This window comes from Erigeron canadensis, chromosome 3 (assembly GCF_010389155.1).
Source record: "Erigeron canadensis isolate Cc75 chromosome 3, C_canadensis_v1, whole genome shotgun sequence".
Lineage (NCBI taxonomy): Eukaryota > Viridiplantae > Streptophyta > Magnoliopsida > Asterales > Asteraceae > Erigeron > Erigeron canadensis.
This window is the reverse complement of record NC_057763.1, coordinates 30,677,900-30,698,091: the sequence shown is the minus strand read 5'-3', so window position 1 is coordinate 30,698,091 and position 20,192 is coordinate 30,677,900. Positions and strand designations below refer to the sequence as shown.

Sequence of the window (20,192 nt, the reverse complement as noted above, 5' to 3'; positions counted from 1 at the left end):
AGACAGTGTATATATATATTTTTATTGTTTTTTTATTCAACATGTTAGTAGGTAGTTTGTTAATAATAAAGATGGTTATATGGTTTTGAATCGAAGTTTTTAAGCAATAAAAGAGTTCATTGGCAAGAAATAATGACGATGTTTTTTTCTGTTGGGTAAAGTAACCTTACAAATATCCAATATTGGATATTTCGGATACGGGTAAATTAATAATTTAGATCCAAATGTCCTATATAATGAGACGGATCAACGAATTATCCTTCTTTTTGTCAAACTCGGAGCCGCAATAAGAACATATACATTTCAAAAGATCCATCAAAAATGACAAATTTTAAAACGAATATCACTAAGACCCCGTTTATTTTTTACTTAGGCTATCCGAAGTAGGGCATATTCAGAGGATGGGGATATCCGTCATGTGACGTCATGTCATCATCAAGAATATGTTAAAAAAAAGAGGGTGGGTGGTGTAGTGGGTGAAATAGGGGCGAAATGGGGCCAAATCTAGCCTTTTGATTGGCCACACGGAAAACAAGGCACACCCATAAGAAATTTTTGAGCGAAATATATTTTCCGTCTGGAGGGGGCAAGGGGCGCAATCGGATGAGGGGGTGGTGTTCCAGGCAAGTTTTTTGACGAAATGGGGGGAGATCCGCCCCACTCCGTATAGCTTTAATAAACTTAATAGTTAAGAACTTAATTATTCGGTCAAATTTCATGTTTCTTTTTCGACTTAAAAAATAAAAATAACCGTCAAATACTTATATTTCACTTAATACATACACACATTCATAATGAATTCAACTACTTAATACACATTCAAACACTTATAAAAAAAAAAGAAACGAACCGTTAGGTGTTTGATAGCCTTGCCACATCCAAATATGAGAATAAAATGGGCATATTAGTGAGCATACTTGACCAAGCAAGCTTTATAAGCCAGAGGTCTTACGTGGGCCATATCACTGTGTATTGAAATGTAAATGAAATTGATACCAAAAGCTGTCTCATAATCCTTATCTTAAAGTACGTAGTGTTGGAATAAACATGATTCGATTCGAGTAATAAAACATCCTCAATCGTCCTGTGGAACCTGTAAGAACATAAAGCATAATTGCTATTGATTTCGGGTTCCCATAACAAGGTGATTGAGTAACAATGGGATGGGAAATTCGTCTAGAACATGATGAACGAATTTAGAGGGAGGAGGCACACGAAAATTAGGGTATAAGGTGTATGTGTGTATTAACCTTAACTTAGGGTTAATGACTCTCTATATATAAGGAGAGTCATTTACACTTTAGACCCCTTTGGTGTTTAATGTGTGCATTATTAGTCCTCTTAGTTACAATCACCTAATGGGAAACCCTATACTACGTCTCTAAGAGTAAATGCGCCCATCATATATTTACTTAGACATAGGGATTTCAGTTATCGTCAATTATCATATCATGAATGATACATGATCAGTGACGGTCACACTAACGTGGTTCCAACACGTATTCTTTAATGAATAGCTCGCGTGTTGTGACGATGTAACGACGCAGCAACGGATGGTGGCAACGGCAGTGATAACGGTGTGGGTATTAATGTAAAAATTATATAATGAATGTAAAAGGGAATGTATAATAATTAATCACAACAAAGTTATATATGATACAATCGGTACGTACAATAATAAGCTTCATCAGATCATATGATTTATCTTAAACATGTTTTCTATCTATGATAATAATCTTACAAGTTATCTCATTTAACTATATATACGTTTTCTTTTACAATCATAAGATATATTATTACAACAATTGTGTATCATAAGATATATATACGTTTTCTTTTACAATAATAATATGATTTTCATACTATAATTTATTGTTCATAAGTAGTATAGGTGATTAATGACTGTACAATTGGGTCTTCTCGTTCTAATTAAAAGCTTGTGACTTGTGAGTTTGATACAATACATATGTAAATAATTTTGTAGTACAAATATATCATATATTTGTTCTGAAAATACTAGCACATTCTAACTATATATAACCGTATAACTTTACACGATCAATAGATCATGCATGTTGGTCAGATAAGCTAGTAGACCCATATTAACGAAAACATGTTGTTAGTTATTAGCTAATCATAAATCACGTCAAATATAATCCTTATAAATATCGAGAATACTCAACATCATTTATTCATTTGTAGGAAAACTTCTCTTCATATATGTTACTTCGTATAAAATAAAATACTTACAATTATTATATAACATCAATAAAACTACAATATCAATATTAATACATGCATACAACATGAATTTAAAGAAAGGAAAAAAAAAAAGCCATAAATTTATACAATTGAAACATAGCAATTAGTTTCCGCTGCCTCCAAAGCCACTCCCTGCCCTGATACCACCGCCTCCACCACTACCGCCACCCACTCCTACTCCAACTCCAATGCCGACCCCTACTCCCACTCCACCACCACCACCATGACCACCACCAAGTCCACCACCAAGACCACCACCCTTCCCCAAGCCTCCGCCACCACCTAAGCCGCCACCTCCTCCTCCACCAGCTCCACCTCCACCACCTAAACCCCCGGCACTTCCTCCACCAACGCCACCCCCAGCTCCAAACCCTCCACCTTGGCCTGAACCACCACCGCCACTACCTCCACCACCACCCCCGCCAACGCCTACACCTCCAGCACCACCACCTACTCCTCCTCCGGCTCCAAATCCACCACCGCTTCCTGAACCACCTCCGAGACCACCACCCCCACCACTACCACCACCGCCACCACCTCCAACACCAACACCTCCTGCACCACCGCCAACTCCTCCCCCCGCTCCAAATCCACCACCACTTCCCGAACCTCCCCCTAAACCACCACCTCCACCACTTCCGCCACCTCCACCTCCCCCAAGGCCACCCCCTCCAGCTGCACCACCACCTACTCCTCCTCCGGCTCCATATCCACCACCTTTACCTGAACCTCCTCCTAAACCACCACCTCCACCACTTCCGCCACCTCCACCTCCCCCAAGGCCACCCCCTCCAGCTGCACCACCACCTACTCCTCCTCCGGCTCCATATCCACCACCTTTACCTGAACCTCCTCCTAAACCACCACCTCCACCACTTCCTCCACCACCGCCTCCACCAAGGCCGCCACCGCTAGCTCCACCGCCACCTACTCCTCCTCCAGCTCCAAATCCACCACCATTACCTGACCCTCCACCTAAACCGCCACCACCACCACTTCCACCTCCTCCTCCTCCACCAATGCCACCACCTCCAGCACCACCACCTACTCCACCTCCAGCCCCGAACCCGCCACCACTTCCTGAACCTCCACCTAGACCACCACCTCCACCACTACCACCTCCTAGTCCGCCTCCACTACCACCACCTAGCCCTCCACCACCACCGAGTCCTCCTCCCGAACCTCCACCAAATCCGCCTCCACCGCCTAGCCCACCACCACCACCAATTCCTCGACATATTCTACCACGACACCTTGGGCTTGTTGGGCGCAATTGGCAATAATCGCAATCCCATTTTTCATCATTGAATCCTTTATCTCCAAGCGTAATTACACTCATGTGTAAGACAATGTTGATGACAAGTAGCAACGCACAAATCCATTTATGAGATAACCCCATAATATATCTCAAGTAGTTAAAATTACTTAATTAATTTGATTATGTATGTAGTGGTGCAGAAAGTGAGATTATATAGATATAGACATGTATGTAACTGTTCATACCCGCCCACTTGCATACAACCATACATGTAGCTAGCTGGTCGCAAATGAATTGAATGCTTGCATTTTGGTGGGTAGATTTATTGCATGCCAACGCGTGGAGCCGTTGGGGGATATGAGCCAACTGGTAGGGATCGATGATGATATGATCCAATTGTCGCCAAAAAGCATTTTAAGTGGTTAATGCATACATATTTATGATTAAAATCCACTTGATGATGAATTGCTTGGGGTGATTTTTAAGTGTTTTGACTTCTATTTATCATAAGTCAAATGACTAATTGCCTCTCACTCCGAGCTTGTTGAGACAAATAAATGTAGGGTTTATTTACTGGATGCATCATGTACTTTCTTTCTTGTACATAGTTGTATAATATCAAATTTTATTGAAGTGGAACGCCCTTTTACTTTCATTTTCTGTACATGATTGCATAACGTGACCGGCTTTAGCCTGTAAATTCTATTTTTGCACTAGACCCAGTTGACTTTTAAGTCAACATAATATGTTTCAAACTAGCAACTTCGAGATCGAATAACTTGTAACCGAAACACGATCCAGCCAAACAGCTTTCACGCATGCATTCTCTAGACCCCAATCTATATATATCAACTAAGTAACAACCTTAGAACTTGCACAATCAACCCGAAAACTAAACCGAAAACCTTACGAGAGCACAAAAACTAACTTTCTTGCGAACGATCAGATGGTAACGAAACTTCACCAAACTTTACACATAACTTAATGAAACATAAACGAACTCATAGAAACTTTCAGAACAAAATTCTAACGTGTAACTTTTGCGCAACACATATCTAAAGTTTAAGAACACTAAAAGGGTAACGAGAGATATACTCAACCAAATCACAAACCGTAACTTGCAAATGACTTTAATAACATTAACTAAGAGAAACACAATGAATTTAAGCAATAATGATCGAAAATTTGAATTGAAACTGAAACGAAAGTTTAATTGGGTCACGTTATAACTTACAAAATAAACAACTACACAACTAGAAACGAAAGTTTCTATGAGTTCGTTTATGTTTCATTAAGTTATGTGTAAAGTTTGGTGAAGTTTCGTTACCATCTGATCGTTCGCATGAAAGTTAGTTTTTGTGCTCTCGTAAGGTTTTCGAGTTGATGTGCAAGTTTTAAGGTTGTTGCTTAGTTGATATATATAGATTGGGGTCTAGATAATACATGTGTGAAAGCTGTTTGGTTGGATCGTGTTTCGGTTACAAGTTATTCGATCTCGAAGTTGCTAGCTTGAAACATATTATGTTGACTTAAAAGTCAATTGGGTCTAGTGCAAAAATAGAATTTACAGGCTAAAGTCGGTCATGTACGTTATGCAACCATGTATAAAAAATGAAAATATAAGGGTGTTCTACTTCAATAAAATTTGATATTATGCAATTTTGTACAAGAAAGAAATTAAAATACATGGTACATCCAGTGATTAAACACATAAATGTAATATTGATTTAAACTTAGACAAATACTAATTTATATTTTCTTACCGTTTTATTTTAAATATCCTTATTTGACATTTAAAACCTTTTTACAATTAAATAAAAAAATTTACATATAGATTTAGAAAAGAAATATTTAATTGAAATTCAAGTCAAGTTTTTACATTAGCTAGCCTTCAACGTATCTCCATAATGCATTTTTGGTCTCTTAATGTACAGTATTAATTTACGTTATATAAATACCAAGTTATAATTTTCTCATACTAAGTGTTTGGTTTGAAGTTTGGTTTGAAATTAACAACACTTCTCACGTTATATTTTATCGTCGCATCGCACATTCGTACGGGTCTAACATATAATAAACATGATTAAGATTAGATCGAGATAAATGGGTTGGATGTGAAACGAGAAATGAATAGATACATGGGCATTTAAAGCAATGTTAATAGGAGAAAGGTTAGGTAAAGCATGCAGTACCTATCTTAGGTAAAGCAGTAGGAGATTATGTAAAATTCAATGGGGGTTATGTAAAAATCAGGGGGAGGTAATGTAAAAATCAGGGGGAGCTATGTATGTTTATAAAATTCAAAGGTTTAATTTGTAACATTTTTTAACATAGCCGTATCTAATTTTAGGTAAAGTTTGCAGTACGGATCATTTTCCCACGTTAATATTGCTTTTATATCCACCATGTCCCATGGAAGACTTCTTCAAACTTTTTTATATTTTAATGTTAATATTGCTTTTATATTTTTTAATATACAGCAACATCAGTTAACAAATTTTCTTTTCTTTTTTTATAAAAAGCAGATGTGATTTATTAGTAAGCGGAAAAAAACTTTCCGGAGGAGTAATTAAAAATCCTAATGACATGACGTAAATGAGATTTGAACTCATAACCCCTCATTATATTATTATAACTACTTTGCGTCTCACACTACTCCTAGCTACCTCAAATATTATTGAATTGAGGGTTATTGGCATATCACTTTTAACACTTGCTTCTTATTGATCATGTACTCAACTAATTTTCAGAAATACACTTACAACTAATAAGTACGAGTAATAATAGTCGTAAAAGAAGTAGTGTTACTAATTATAAAATCATACATACACACTATAAATTGAAATTTAATACAGATATAGCTTAAACTTTACAATAAACATCGACAATATATATGTTAAAATGATTGTGTAATTGGCAAATAATTGAAAGGGGTATTCAATTTAATTTGTTAGAAAAGTAACAAGAGAGAACAACTAGTTAGTTGATCCATGTGCAAAAGGTCAACATGATTAAATGTATATGAACAGAGCTACCCCATTGGAGGAATGGGTTATTATTATAAACTTAAAATTCAATTTCATCTGACTCGATAGTAATAGTGTTTGAACCCTACAATTAAAAGGTAATATTAAAGATGGGTCTTTGTCATGTAATTAGCCATGTCAGAAATATATACGAGTAGTCATCACATTTTTCATATATATGTATGATCACGCAAGTATTTATCATGTATACTCGTACGTGAAAATTCCTATGAATCAAATCCTATGAATAGAGATAAATTCATACATTTTCATAATATACAACAATTATTTATTATAAGTAGTTATACACACATTATGCAGTGCTTGTTCTATTTGATATAAAAGTTTGTTATAAATCTATCACTGTATGTTACTTGTTTATGTATAGTATTTAAAACAAAAATTATGTATTTTTGAGTATTTGTTTTTCTTTCCGTTAGATCATTAAAATGATTCTGGTTTCTATTAATCATATAAATTAAACTTTCTAAATCAAGTGTTAATTTTAATATAATTAGTTACCATTATCTGTTAATCTACTTTTTTATTATAAGTTTAATAATTAATTGTAAATAATCATCATTTTGACAACATTATATTTGTAAGTAAAAATATCTTTTAATAGACCGTATATATGAAAGCTGTTTTGATCCCCTTTTATATAAAGTCTGTTTTGATAATTAAAACAACAAACATTATGAAATATTATTCATAAACTAACATTATCGGTGAGCAAAAATCATAGATCGTTCAATAAAATAATCAAAAGTAATGAAAGTTGTGTAACTAAATATTCAAAAGAAATGATAGTGGAGATTGCAAGCAATGATCTGCTCGAGTGGAAAAACCGGATTGCAAGCTCTTACATGCCACATGTGATGTTTCTATTGACTGATAATTTTTTCATAGTTTTATTATACATAATAATAATAATATAAAATTTGTTTAGGTTGGGTTTTGATTGAGGGTCAAACTTTGAATTAAATTGGGTTGTATAAATGAAAGAGAGAAATTAATTTTTAATTAACGATTGTTAAGAAACATGACATGGTTTTGAATGCTTTTTTTTCCTTTTAACTAAAACATTTTCTACTATGATGAGAGTAAGTATCCGTGCGTTGCGGCGGTGAGATGGTGGGGTGATAGGTCATAGAGTGTGATATATCATAAAGTGTGATAAGTCATAGGAGTTGATATGTCATAGAGCATGAGATCGTTAAATGTCTTAGACGTACGGGTTTCGTCCTTAGATTTAAAAATTCGTCGAAAGTATATCGAATAACATCTCTAATGAAAGAGCATGAAATTTTAAGAACACTCATATATTTTTTATAATTTATCGATGTACAGTTTTTGAGATAAAAGATTTTGAATGAATTGGTGGAATAAATGATTTATGGAGCAGAGAGAAAAAAAAATGATTGGTTAAGATTTGAGGAAAGAGAAAGAGTATTATAGTTATTTTAGGTAAATATAGAATAGATAGGAGGGACATTTTGGGGAGGTACTTAAAATCAATATTGAAAATTTAAGTTCAATATTAAAAATCTAGAGAAAATCTGCTTTATAATATAGTATAGATATAATCTTTTAAATTGTTATTTATTTAATGATATTTAGAGATGAAACTTTTACATTATATGTATTGGAAGTTTTAGATTAACAATAGTATTCTAGTATTTAAAAATTAAAGCCGGTAAGTGAAGTGTTTTCCTCAATTAAAAAGTTTTATGAATATTAAAATTAATAGTTATTCGATTTATATAGAGATCAAGATTAATCTTAAAACAAAATCAAATTGAAATGCATAAATATTATTTGATTCCAGATATATATAATAATCAATACAAAAACAACAAGTTTACATTATAAATATTTTTTATTTTTAAATTGTCGTTTTACACGGTACAATCAATATAACATCAAAACCCTCCGCCAACTCCACCCCCTAGACCGCCACCAGCACCAAAACCACCACCATGTCCTACTCCTCCACCACCACCACCTCCTCCTCCTCCCCCTCCTCCTCCTCCTCCCCCTAAACCTCCGGCTCCACCACCTATTCCTCCACCGGCTCCAAAACCACCACCACTTCCTGAGCCTCCTCCTATACCGCCACCACCTCCACTTCCTCCACCACCACCTCCACCTACACCACCACCACCACCACCAACTCCTCCCCCAGCTCCAAATCCCCCACCACTACCAGAACCTCCACCTAAACCGCCACCTCCACCGCTTCCGCCGCCACCACCAATTCCCCCACCTCCACCTACACCACCACCAACTCCTCCTCCAGCTCCAAATCCACCACCTTTACCTGACCCTCCTCCTAGGCCACCACCACCACCACTCCCTCCACCACCACCACCTCCTACACCACCACCTATACCACCACCACCAACGCCTCCCCCAACTCCAGATCCACCACCTTTGCCTGAACCTCCCCCTAAACCACCACCACCACCGCTTCCTCCTCCGCCACCACCACCTAAACCACCACCGCTGCCACCAACTCCTCCCCCGGCTCCAAAGCCGCCACCTTTACCCGACCCGCCTCCTAAGCCACCACCTCCACCACTTCCTCCGCCACCACCGCCTCCTATTCCACCACCTACACCACCTCCAACGCCTCCTCCAGCTCCAAATCCACCACCTTTCCCAGACCCTCCCCCTATACCACCACCCCCACCACTTCCGCCGCCACCACCTCCGCCAATTCCGCCACCACCACCAACTCCACCTCCCACTCCAGCTCCAAACCCACCACCCTTTCCAGAACCTCCCCCTAAACCTCCACCACCTCCGCCTCCTAACCCACCACCACCTCTCACGCCACCGCAACCTTTCCTACCAAATCCACAATCATTACCGCCTAGTATATTTCCAAGAGACATTACGCTCAACTGAGAAGCAATGGCTATCAAAAGAAGAACCATGCAAACCCATTTTTTGGAAACCCCCATATATAACTACTAATTTCAATGTATAATGATCTTCTTATATATTTTTCATGCAGTAATTTAGTTATATATATAGTGTTATTTGAAACAAAAGTTGCATGAGACATTAATGCATATGTCCGCGTTAAACCGTTGGGGGATATATTAACAACATAAGCTGACCTTAATTATCAAACACATAACATGCACATAACACCAATAGTCAAAGATGTTGATGCTGCTAATTATATCTATATAAAAGTGGTATGTATGTAGCAATAAATTTTCGTATCGCTTATTTCATACCAAAACCTGAGTTTTAGTCAAGATGTAACCAGCTTATATATGAATGTTACCTTAATTAATACGAGTAATATATAGCAATAATTTCAAATATTACTCGTAATACAAAGTGAATTATATGTTTTAATAATGATGATATACTTGTCTCAACCAAAAAGGGCTTAGATTTGGGGAGAGCCAGATTCGAGACTCATTAAGGGAGTAAGGTTTTCCCCTTATACGTTGTTGTGCTTTTATGCGGACTATTAGGGCGTTTCAATTTGCTCTTGCTACATATTCAGTGAGGGGGTTAAATCTCTAGCATGGACCCAGTTAAAATAACATAGTCTAAACGCTCCATTGATATTCAATCCGAGTTGTAAAAAGAAATGATATATTTGTCTCTAAAACACTTTTGTTGGTTTTCAACTTACAATGTTAGATTTGAAATTCCAATAATTTATTAGTATATCATTGGCTCATTGCATTGTTTTTCACATATAATGATAGATTTATCTTTATGAAATAGAATTTTTCAATTTATTCATACCCACATCTCGCACCACCGGTTGGCACCGTCGCCCCACCCCCCTTGCCACCATTCCCTCCGTATTGGACGTGCAACTTGCCCGTACATATAGACATCAATCTCACAAATCTATATCTATACTATATTATAATGCAAATCTCTTTTGAGTTTCAACGATTCATCAAAACTTCATTACATCAATAACCTAAACCACTTGCCACCGCCACTACCTCTGCGCGCCACCAAAACCCGTCACCGCTGTATTGCGCAGGCATAACTCTAGTACTTTTTAAAGTATATGTAGTAATTCCTCAATTTCAACAAACAGGGTCTGGCCCGTGGTCTATTGAAATCTTTAATTAGCTTGAAGGACATCAGTTTTTAATGGTCTATTGTACGGAGACATGATTCACTTTAGTGTTTCCAGTGGCAAACAGGACATCAGTTTTTAATGATCCAACTATATATGGATATCCAAGCGCTGGCAGCTATCATCTTACCACGCGCTTAATTCAGCTGTAATGTATACAATTCCCAAAACCAAAGTAAAAATGTTTGAGACAGGAGACAACCACCCATTGAACTATCTGGTTGACTATCTAAATAACAGTTTGAGGACCGAGGTTTGTAGACTAGGTGTAACATTATTTTTCAACAAAACTCAACATGACATATACGTCCCTTTTTTATTAAATTTTTAATGTCTTGAACTACGCAGGATTGAATTATAGTCACTTGCTTCATGAGGAATTTTGTAAAAACAGAATATCAAAAGTGGAAAAACGGGTGGGTTAGGATGAGTAGTGGGTCAAAATATGAAATAAGTCTGTACAGGTTAAATCTGATTGTTCTTCCCAAAAAATTCATATCATTTAAAAATATATTGATGTTGTAGATATGATAAAAAGCTATGCTATGGAAGTTTGTTATGAGATTTTTTAGTAATAAATATAGGCAAATGATAACACTGCATCCTTGAGTTTTTAGTAAGAGAAAAGAATGGGAAAGATTGGATAAGAGAAGAAATGATAGAAAATTATATAAAAAAAACTCATTCTCCATTTTAAAAGAAAAGAAAGGAAAAAAAGAAAAAAACCCTAATCTATATCCTCCTGCCATCTCTTTGCTATTGCTGCAAATACAACCAACCACCGAATACAAGAAAACCAAAAAAAACTTCAACATGGGTAAGCAAGAAAATAATTACTTTATTGCTTGTGTGTGTATCCAATCAACGCCTGCAACCTTTTTGCATTCTTGACGACGCAACCACCAACTGCAACCACTCCTTCCACGCAACCACCACCTGCAACCACCCTTCCACTTTCTTTTCCATCCAAATCAGGCCAAAATGGCCAGAAAATTTTTGGGGGAAAAAGCTCTGATTTTTCCTTCCCTTCACTTTCTTTTCTTTTGGAAAAAAAAAACTTAAAAAGGCAAAAAGGTAAAAATTCTTATCTTTTCATTTTCTTCTCTTAAAAAAAAAACTCAAAAATGAAGCGTAGGAGTTGCATGCACTGCTGGCTGGTTTCGACCCATTTCTTTTTTAATTATCCAATTGGCTAGTTAAAGGACACAACTCTTCATGACTTGGTCAACGTATTCACACAATTGGTGACTATGTCTTCTCAGCAAGGGGAGTCTGCAATTAGGCTGGTTTGATACATACACATACTTTTAGTATAAACATGTGAATTTACGTTGAGTTCATAGTCAATACTCATCTGTAGAGGTTACATGTTCTGTAGGATTATATTTACTATTGGAGACTATAATACTCCCACAGATTTTAGGGTTGAGGACACTTTATTTTCATGGTTCACACTCATCTGTAGAGGTTACATTTTCTATCTGTTCACTTAATTTGGTTCACTTTTGGTTACGTTATATCTAAATGGGTCATGTGTTAAGTCGAAGGATTTAACTAATGGGTCAAACAGCTTGAGATTCATCCGATGTGTTTTGAATATATAATCAAGATCTTTTTTGTAACTGCATAATTTTTGTAATCATGTTTAGCATGCTAATCAGATACTGGATATGGAGCCTGGTTTAGTATTCTTCTTTTTCCTTATGAATTCACCTTCTTTCTTCACTTACTTGCTCTACAATGTTTAATAATGAGGTATGTTTGTTTCTTATCTCTTGTGGGAAAAGAACAAATTTTGGTCCCTATTCAATAGAAACTGGGGCAGGGCACATAGTTGTTTTTAATATTTACACACTTGTCGACGATGGATCCAGATATTGGTCGTATACGTTAGATGTATTTTTGTTCGTGTTGCTAGTCTATGCTCTTAGTAACGACTTTCTGTTTTAATCAGTTATCATCGAGCTCTTTCAGGAGCAACTAATTATGCACACTTAAAATCATGTTTCAAGCTCTGGTATGTAATTTTTTTGTTTAGCTTTCCGTTAGATTGACCATGCACCACAATCACCAAAAACTGATATCTTGCATCATTTCTTTAAAATAGTGCAATTACTAATAAAATGACAAGAATTTATAGAATTGCAAAAACTAAATAATAATATGATCAGAAAAAACAAATTTAATTTAAATCCTCAAATATGTGGAACTAGTCACCCTTTCGTGACTGTTTCTACGCCGCGTCCCTAAAATTACAGAGGACGAGTCTTGCGACCACTTGCTCTACCACAAGTAATAGCATTCTTCGGGATGGGGTACTCGTCTCTCCATGAGTTTACAGGTGAATAAACCCGGAGATAAAATTGTTGACCTAAGTATTGTCGAGCCCAGTTTTGAGATCTTATGTTCCACATTCCAACATTGTCTAACGGTACATACAATGCAGTCCAAGAATGTGGATATACCTATATGACAAAAACACATCCACATTTAGCTAAAAAGTGTTATTTCATAACATTTATTTATAGCGTGTATCATATAATCCATCGAATGAAAATTAGATACCTGAACTGTAGACCGGGAAATCCCATCTCTTAAATTGTAGTTATTTCGGCTAGCAGCAGACCATGGCCCTCCATCCATCCTGTACATTGAGCCCATTTTTAGTACTAAGCCCGTATACCGTTTAAAAAACTGAAAATAGCACCAATATGATTAGAAAATGGAACTTGAGCTTACCCAACAACAAAGAAAAAGTGACCATCAATGTGCCATGACTGGACAGTATCTTCTGAATTCTCAAACACAATCTCAGCAAATGCTCTGAAATCAGCAGCCATGACTGAAGTTTGGAGGTACCCACCACCACCATTGGGGCTGTCAGAAATGGTTCCAAGCGAAAACACACCCGAGATCTTGAAATAATCAGCAATCTTTAAAGGGGTGTCTGCTGGTATAAATGACACGCTGTTGACAGCGTACCTCTGCTTGCCATTTATGACTGGAGCAGAGTTCGCAAGTCTTATTGTTCGTGTGAAGTTAACCATACCATAATGGTATGAACCTTGTGGGTTAGGCCTTGGTCCACTTGCGGTCAAATTTTGTCTGTCGAAAAACACTCATTACTTATTAAAAAAAAAAAAAGAGTCAAAATATGTAACATAGTTACTTGTATGGATAATGGGTCAAATGTTACCTAATAGATCGGGCTTGATTTAAAGACCAGTCGATTTGGATGGTCGGGCCACCAGGTGGAGGAGCTGGAAAAGTTCCTGGAGAGTTGGTATAACGAAGAACGGAGGTTGCAGTGAGGACTTGAGAGGTAAATCGGGTTGACACAACCATGTAGTAGTTTTGTGGTGGCTGATCAGCAGTGACCAAAACCGAGTATGACTGGCCTAAATGTATATCAAGAGAAGAATATGTGTTCTGAAGAGTATGAGTTCCTTCAGTCTCCACTAACAACATCTTATGACCCTGGATTCTGAAATTTATCGATGTCGTAAGCCCCACATTCGAAATCCTTAACCTATAAGTTTTCCCTAGACAAAATTTCCCAAATTAATCAAATTTGAAAAAAAAAAAGTAACTAGTTGTGCTAGTGTGACAAATTAAAATATTTATTTGTTGTATCAACATGTCATAAGTAGATAAAACGGATTTAGTAGACTATACCTTGATCAACGTTGAATGTAAATGCGTTAGATCCACGACCATTGATAAGAAGACCATCGGGGAATGGAAGATCATGACCGCCATCTAATATTGCTTTTAAATCCTAGACAATTCACATCAATGTATTACAAAAAAAGGTCATCAAAACGTACGTGTAATATATGTTTGGGTTATTATGTTGGACAATGTTAACTTGTATAGTACTCACAGTGTGATTTTGCTTGAACCAATCACCAGCTAGAATGGTGAAATCTCCAGCAGGTGGAGGGAATGGGACGGGGATCATAGGTCGGCTAGAGATCGTAATGCCACCAAAACCTCCAGCAGCCCGGTGAAACGCGAGTGAGGGGAAGTAAAAGAAACTACCAATTTGATCTTTTACTTGAAGAATGTATGTGAAATTCTGACCAGGTGGAATTGGGCAATTTGTGCCATAAACTCCATCCTGCCATGAATTCCTTCTTTGTTGTATCCCATTCCTAATACATTGTACTAATCAATATACAACTTGAAACTAAATTTATGACTAAGCAAATATTTCTCAATTACATAAAACTAACAAACTGAATGTCACATTTTGGAAAAACTTAGGGACCAATCATAATAGTATATGACAAAACTAATCATTTGAAAATTAGTTGCACAGAATTGGATAGAAACAAATGGAAATGAACCAAAAACATAACATTGGAAATAGATGAAAAATGCAAAACACATGAACTAACCATGTAATAAGGAAAGGTTCATCCAAGTTGTTGTAAATACTAACAATGACATTATCATTAGTGACCGAATCAATCTGTGGCCCCGGAAATTGGCCATTTATCAAAATTCCCTGCATTACAATGTAAATGATCCAGCATTTAAACTTTGATCCATATCATGTACAATGTACAAAACAAGAAAAACCAAAAAAACAGAACAATACAATACAAAGATACATGTATGGATACCTGTTGTTTAACTCCAAGAGGATAGATATCACCATAAGTAACATTCCAGTTAAAAAACTTGTATGGGTCTTCACCATTTATCATCTCTACAATTGCTAACAACAAAAGTGCCAACTTCATACTCCATTGCTTCATTTTTACTTAATCAATGTAGGTAAGTAAAGCTGGTTAATGTTGCAAGTTTAGTAAATATGTGGTTCAAAGAATTATGGGCTTGTTATTTTTGGTTTGCTTTTTTGTGTTTCTTGTCTAGTAGAGGAAGAATATGAGTAAAGAATGGAATCTATAAAGATAAAAATGGAAATGGAAATGGAAATGGAAATGGAGATGGAGATATATATTGAAAAAAGAGATAAAGCCCAACTTGGTTCAGATCAGATTTTGAGATTTAATTTGCTAGCTAGCACAAGATGCTTCTCTGCAAGTTGTATGTAGGATGCTTTGCACCATCTCACTCTCAATAAATTATATATTTTTTGGACTATTTTGAAATTAACTTTGAACTTTGCCTTGTATAGTTTTTTATTTAATACTATCAACTACTATTTTATTTATTACTCGTAGAATAGTTTTTAGATCTTGACTATAAGCAGGCATTTTTGTTGGATTCTATGTATCAAAGAAAACATTACATGTTTGTTTACAGGCATTTATTTAGTTGTATTTTGAGTCTATAATTCATTGCTGGAAATGTTTTTACTCGTATTATAATGCCTTTCATTCCGTCTATCTTGTTATTTGTCTTTCATATTCACTTATTTAGACCATTCACAATGGGGATATTTGTGAGAAATCCATTGTAAGTGGAGAATATTTGTAAAGAGAGTGTTGACGTAAAGGACGTACATCCATGAATGTTTGTAAAGAAGGATTATGAAAGATGAAGAGAGAATGTGTGTTTATGTGTATGTATATAATATTTGTATGTATATTAATTGGATATTTGTATGAAGGATGAATATGTTATTGTTGTAGTTAAAAAATGTTTGTGAAAAAAATGTATGAAAAGCGACTGAGATATTCATAAAAGAAACAACCTAAAATGATGCAGATGGTCTTATACGTCCTTGTTTACAACACTTGCTAGTTCCTACTAAAAAGTAGTTGGTTCATGTCTCGTTGTAAACAACTTTTGTATAAATGTGATTATTCTCTTTTAGCAGAAAGTACAGATAATGTTTGATTTTAAGTTGAAAAACATAATCTTTTGTATTGAGTAAAATTACCATTAACATAGTTAATATTTTCAAAGTCAAAGTTCAAAATTCATTTTTACGACTTGTTTGGAGTAAATATTTTATATTATTTTTTAATTAGAGTTTAAAATGTAATTTTAAAATGAGGAGGGAATTGTAATCCATAGTTTATACTTAATCTATACTATGTGTTAAAACAAACCACTATTTTTTTCCTTAAACTTTCTACTTTTAAAAAACCAAAAATACCCTTAAGCTTTATTTCTTAATTTAAATATCTCAATCTAATATACCTATAATACTTTTAATAAAATAATTTACAGTACAGATCCCCCAACACCTAAAATAATTACAATATCACCTTTAACATCAATTACGTTTACATTCACCACCATCGTCACCCCCATCATCTTCCCTACTGATTCCCTCACCGTCGCCCCCACCACCGTCATCACCACCACCTCTGTCATTACTACCCCACCGTCGCCGCATTGCGCGGACATAAGTCTAATCAAATAAGATTTAAAGGTATATTCTGCGAAAAACGTGGTTAATAAAATAAAAAAATTTATATATTAAGACCGTGAGTCTTTTAAAAAATAAACGTTATAATTTATAAATTTTAATATATGCATGCAACACTTACATATCATGTAGAGTTTAGCAAAATATTTAAAACTTTTATATTTAGATATGTTTTATTTTAAAGTTATACATTAAATTGTAAATAAATATTATTAGAAACCATTCAACTCCAATATATTTCCATTTTCATATCAATCGAAAAATCCTACAAACCGAACCGACATTGGACCGAAACCAAACATCTAGTTTGGTCAACGGTCGTTATCATCAATTTCGAGAGAGAGAGAGAAATATAAATAAAAATAAAAACAAATTGACACATAAAAATAATAATAATAAACTTTACAACATATTAACCATAAATTTCAAATTTTTATATTGATTTATGGGTTTAAATATTGGGTATGATTTTAACAATATAATATCAGATCTATCTGAATGCATATCTCTGTTCACATTTACTAATACTCCAAAATATTTTAATTGTCTTTGATACGTACAATTTTATAAAAAAATAATAACAGTAATAATACTAATTTGTAAAGAAAAGTAAGGATAATATTGCAATATTTATATAACTAAATTTTAGTATTAATAATGATCAATAATAAATTTTACTATCTTGTTGGAGGGGGCTAAATATTGATGATAGCTCTGGAAATGAATGCCAGCTAAGGTTTCAAAAATACCAAATTCTCGAAAAGGACATGGAGGTAAAATGCCTTAGGCTTGATTGCTTGAAAATGACATCAAGAATTCAAGATCCTTTTAATAGGTTCGTTCTTAACTTACTTATCATAGTTAGAAATTCAATGTTTTTACTTTTTACATATGGTGAAATAACTAAGCAAAACTCTCCTTATCCACATATGACATAACCACAAATTCATACCCCTTACAACAATTACTAGATGAGCACATAATTATAATTAGGACACTAGAATTCCTTTTAGTTATTCGCTAGCGTGGCCCCCAAAGAACTAATGCGGTAGCCATACGCGGGCAACATTTACCCTGGCGTTAGAAAGTTCGGATAAAATGGGAGCAATTTTTAATATTCAAAATTTAACTTAAGTGGAATAAATTGTAAGTTATGATATATACTGGCCGATATGTCAAAGTGTTTCATGCTTAAAATGAAAAAATATTCATACATTATTGATTATTTAATTCGATCATAGACTATTTTCAAAGCCAATTAAATTTGGCCACAAGCCTTTGACAAAAAATGAATAATGCAACTGCAGTTTCAACGAATAAACTAGTAAACTACGAAGTCATAGCCATGTGAAATAGCTAACCAATTTGTTTATAAATAAAACATAATAAAATCCAGAACTTAACCAAGTTGATCTACTACGGAGTATTATTTATATACAATAACTTATGTGCCACAGTGCCAGTGTGCCACCGACAATCTAAAGATGAGTTAAAGATGAGTTATTTGTACATCTTTAATAAATATTAAAAGAGAACCCTTAAATCAAAAATGGAGTAATCTAAACCCTTTATAAAATTTATTTCTTATTCCTCTACCCTTAGATCAATATGATGACATCATCATTAACACAACATATAATCAAATATTCTTTTAATCCTTCAACTATGAATAAAATATTCTAATAATTAATATTCTACTAATCATATCAATTTTAATATGTCTAACATTTTAGATACTCTTTTTTATTCACATCATCATCTATCTTTCTTTTAATTTTATTTTGATTTTATTATTGATTTTCTTATAAATCTTCTTATAGATTAAAATTATTTATAAAAATAATACGTTTTTTTGATTTGTTAACAAATAATGATTGTTTCAAAAAGCTATGTCGATTCATGTTATAACTTTTTTGATAATTGGTTTTTTAATAAGTATTAGCATTTATATTTGCAGTTGCTTAACTTGTGTCAAGTAATATTATGATCCATCTTCCATTATAGTTTATTTTTCGTATTTGATTTACTTACAAATAATTAATAGCAATTAATTTTGTATTGTATGGTTTAAATTAACCTTATGTTATGAAGTATAACTAAACACTTGATAATATATGATTAAGGTTGAAATATAAGGTTGTTATTGTTTATAGTGAATCATTTGAATGAGCTGGTAGGAATTGAAATATTGTGACAAACAGTCATTACCGTGATATGAAAAATGTATGAGTATTATACATCAACTACACATTAGCATAATAAAGATTACATAGTTGCTTCCATATCATTATATACAATATCATAGCTGACCAAGTTTTGTGCGATAGGATGGTTGACATCGATGCATTCAAGGAATCTTGGAACATCTAGGTTAAAATTGTCTTACTTTGGAAGCAGACGTATACGTACAACCAAAAAAGTGTCCCATTCGAGCCCCTCTTTAATGAAGGAGGCGTTAGGGAAATCAATAACTTCGTTATAGCTTCAATGAAGGAGATTACATGCTTGTGGAACATAGACATAAAATCAGCTTCTACAAAACCACTACTATTTGTGTATCGAATTATTTTGTGGATACCGTGAATCCTTATAACTTTTTATACTATACGTAGTTAACTACCTCCATGCATTGGACCAACCGTTTTAGCTTTTAATTCACTGGAAAAAAATGTGTGTTGTAATATTTAAAAATATAATCATTTGTGATACTACATAAAACTAAAAAATACTTGTCGGGTGGATGGGAAACCAATGTCAAACCTTAGTCTTTGAAATTATATTTATAGTATAGTTAATTTATGAAAAAATCAAATGGTTTATTTTCATTATTCTTATTTTATTTATTGTTTTGTAAATTTTAATAGCTTTTAAGTATTTATTATACCATTATGTTAACTTTTTATAGATTTTTTTCATAATTTTTTTCCGCGTTTCACGCGGTTTATAATCTAGTTTATTATGAAAATCAGGGAATGTGCTTTTAATATGGAAGGTACAAGTTTTTTTTATAAACGTTGTATTTTACATTTCCCATATAAAATACCACATGTAACATCTTTTAGTTAAAGAGCTATAGTATATTTGTTTAAACTCAAAGTAAATGTTTAAAATCATTCAATAGATAAAGAGTATCTTTTTTCTTAATTTTTATTATTAACAGTAACATATATTAAT

General features: G+C 34.4%; 2 protein-coding genes across 2 annotated transcripts; both read right to left on the bottom strand.

Annotated features, from left to right (window-relative positions):
• Nucleotides 1-2,365: 2,365 nt before the first annotated feature.
• Nucleotides 2,366-9,512, bottom strand: LOC122591892 (glycine-rich cell wall structural protein 1-like). The gene is made up of 2 exons (XM_043764118.1): nucleotides 8,891-9,512; nucleotides 2,366-3,384 (listed from the first exon to the last, which is right to left on the bottom strand). The coding sequence occupies exons 1-2, from the start codon at nucleotides 9,510-9,512 to the stop codon at nucleotides 2,366-2,368; spliced, it is 1,641 nt and encodes a 546-aa protein (XP_043620053.1).
• Nucleotides 9,513-12,736: 3,224 nt separating this feature from the next.
• LOC122592591 (L-ascorbate oxidase homolog) lies at nucleotides 12,737-15,586 on the bottom strand. The gene is made up of 8 exons (XM_043764860.1): nucleotides 15,298-15,586; nucleotides 15,070-15,179; nucleotides 14,553-14,823; nucleotides 14,345-14,447; nucleotides 13,866-14,211; nucleotides 13,409-13,774; nucleotides 13,235-13,313; nucleotides 12,737-13,134 (listed from the first exon to the last, which is right to left on the bottom strand). Exons 1-8 carry the CDS (start codon nucleotides 15,430-15,432, stop codon nucleotides 12,922-12,924), a joined length of 1,623 nt encoding a protein of 540 aa, XP_043620795.1. The 5' UTR covers nucleotides 15,433-15,586; the 3' UTR covers nucleotides 12,737-12,921.
• Between the last annotated feature and the right edge of the window lie 4,606 nt (nucleotides 15,587-20,192).

Coding starts and splice junctions, on each gene's coding strand:
- LOC122592591 (XM_043764860.1), bottom strand. CDS start 15,432: ATGAAGCAATGGAGTATGAAGTTGGCACTTTTGTTGTTAGCAATTGTA. Junction 13,314..13,408: donor CACTTTTTCTTTGTTGTTGG/GTAAGCTCAAGT, acceptor CTCAATGTACAG/GATGGATGGAGGGCCATGGT. Junction 13,135..13,234: donor TTTCCCGGTCTACAGTTCAG/GTATCTAATTTT, acceptor TTTGTCATATAG/GTATATCCACATTCTTGGAC.
- LOC122591892 (XM_043764118.1), bottom strand. CDS start 9,512: ATGGGGGTTTCCAAAAAATGGGTTTGCATGGTTCTTCTTTTGATAGCC. Junction 3,385..8,890: donor TGGTGGAGGGAGTGGTGGTG/GTGGTGGCCTAG, acceptor GAGGCGGACTAG/GAGGTGGTAGTGGTGGAGGT.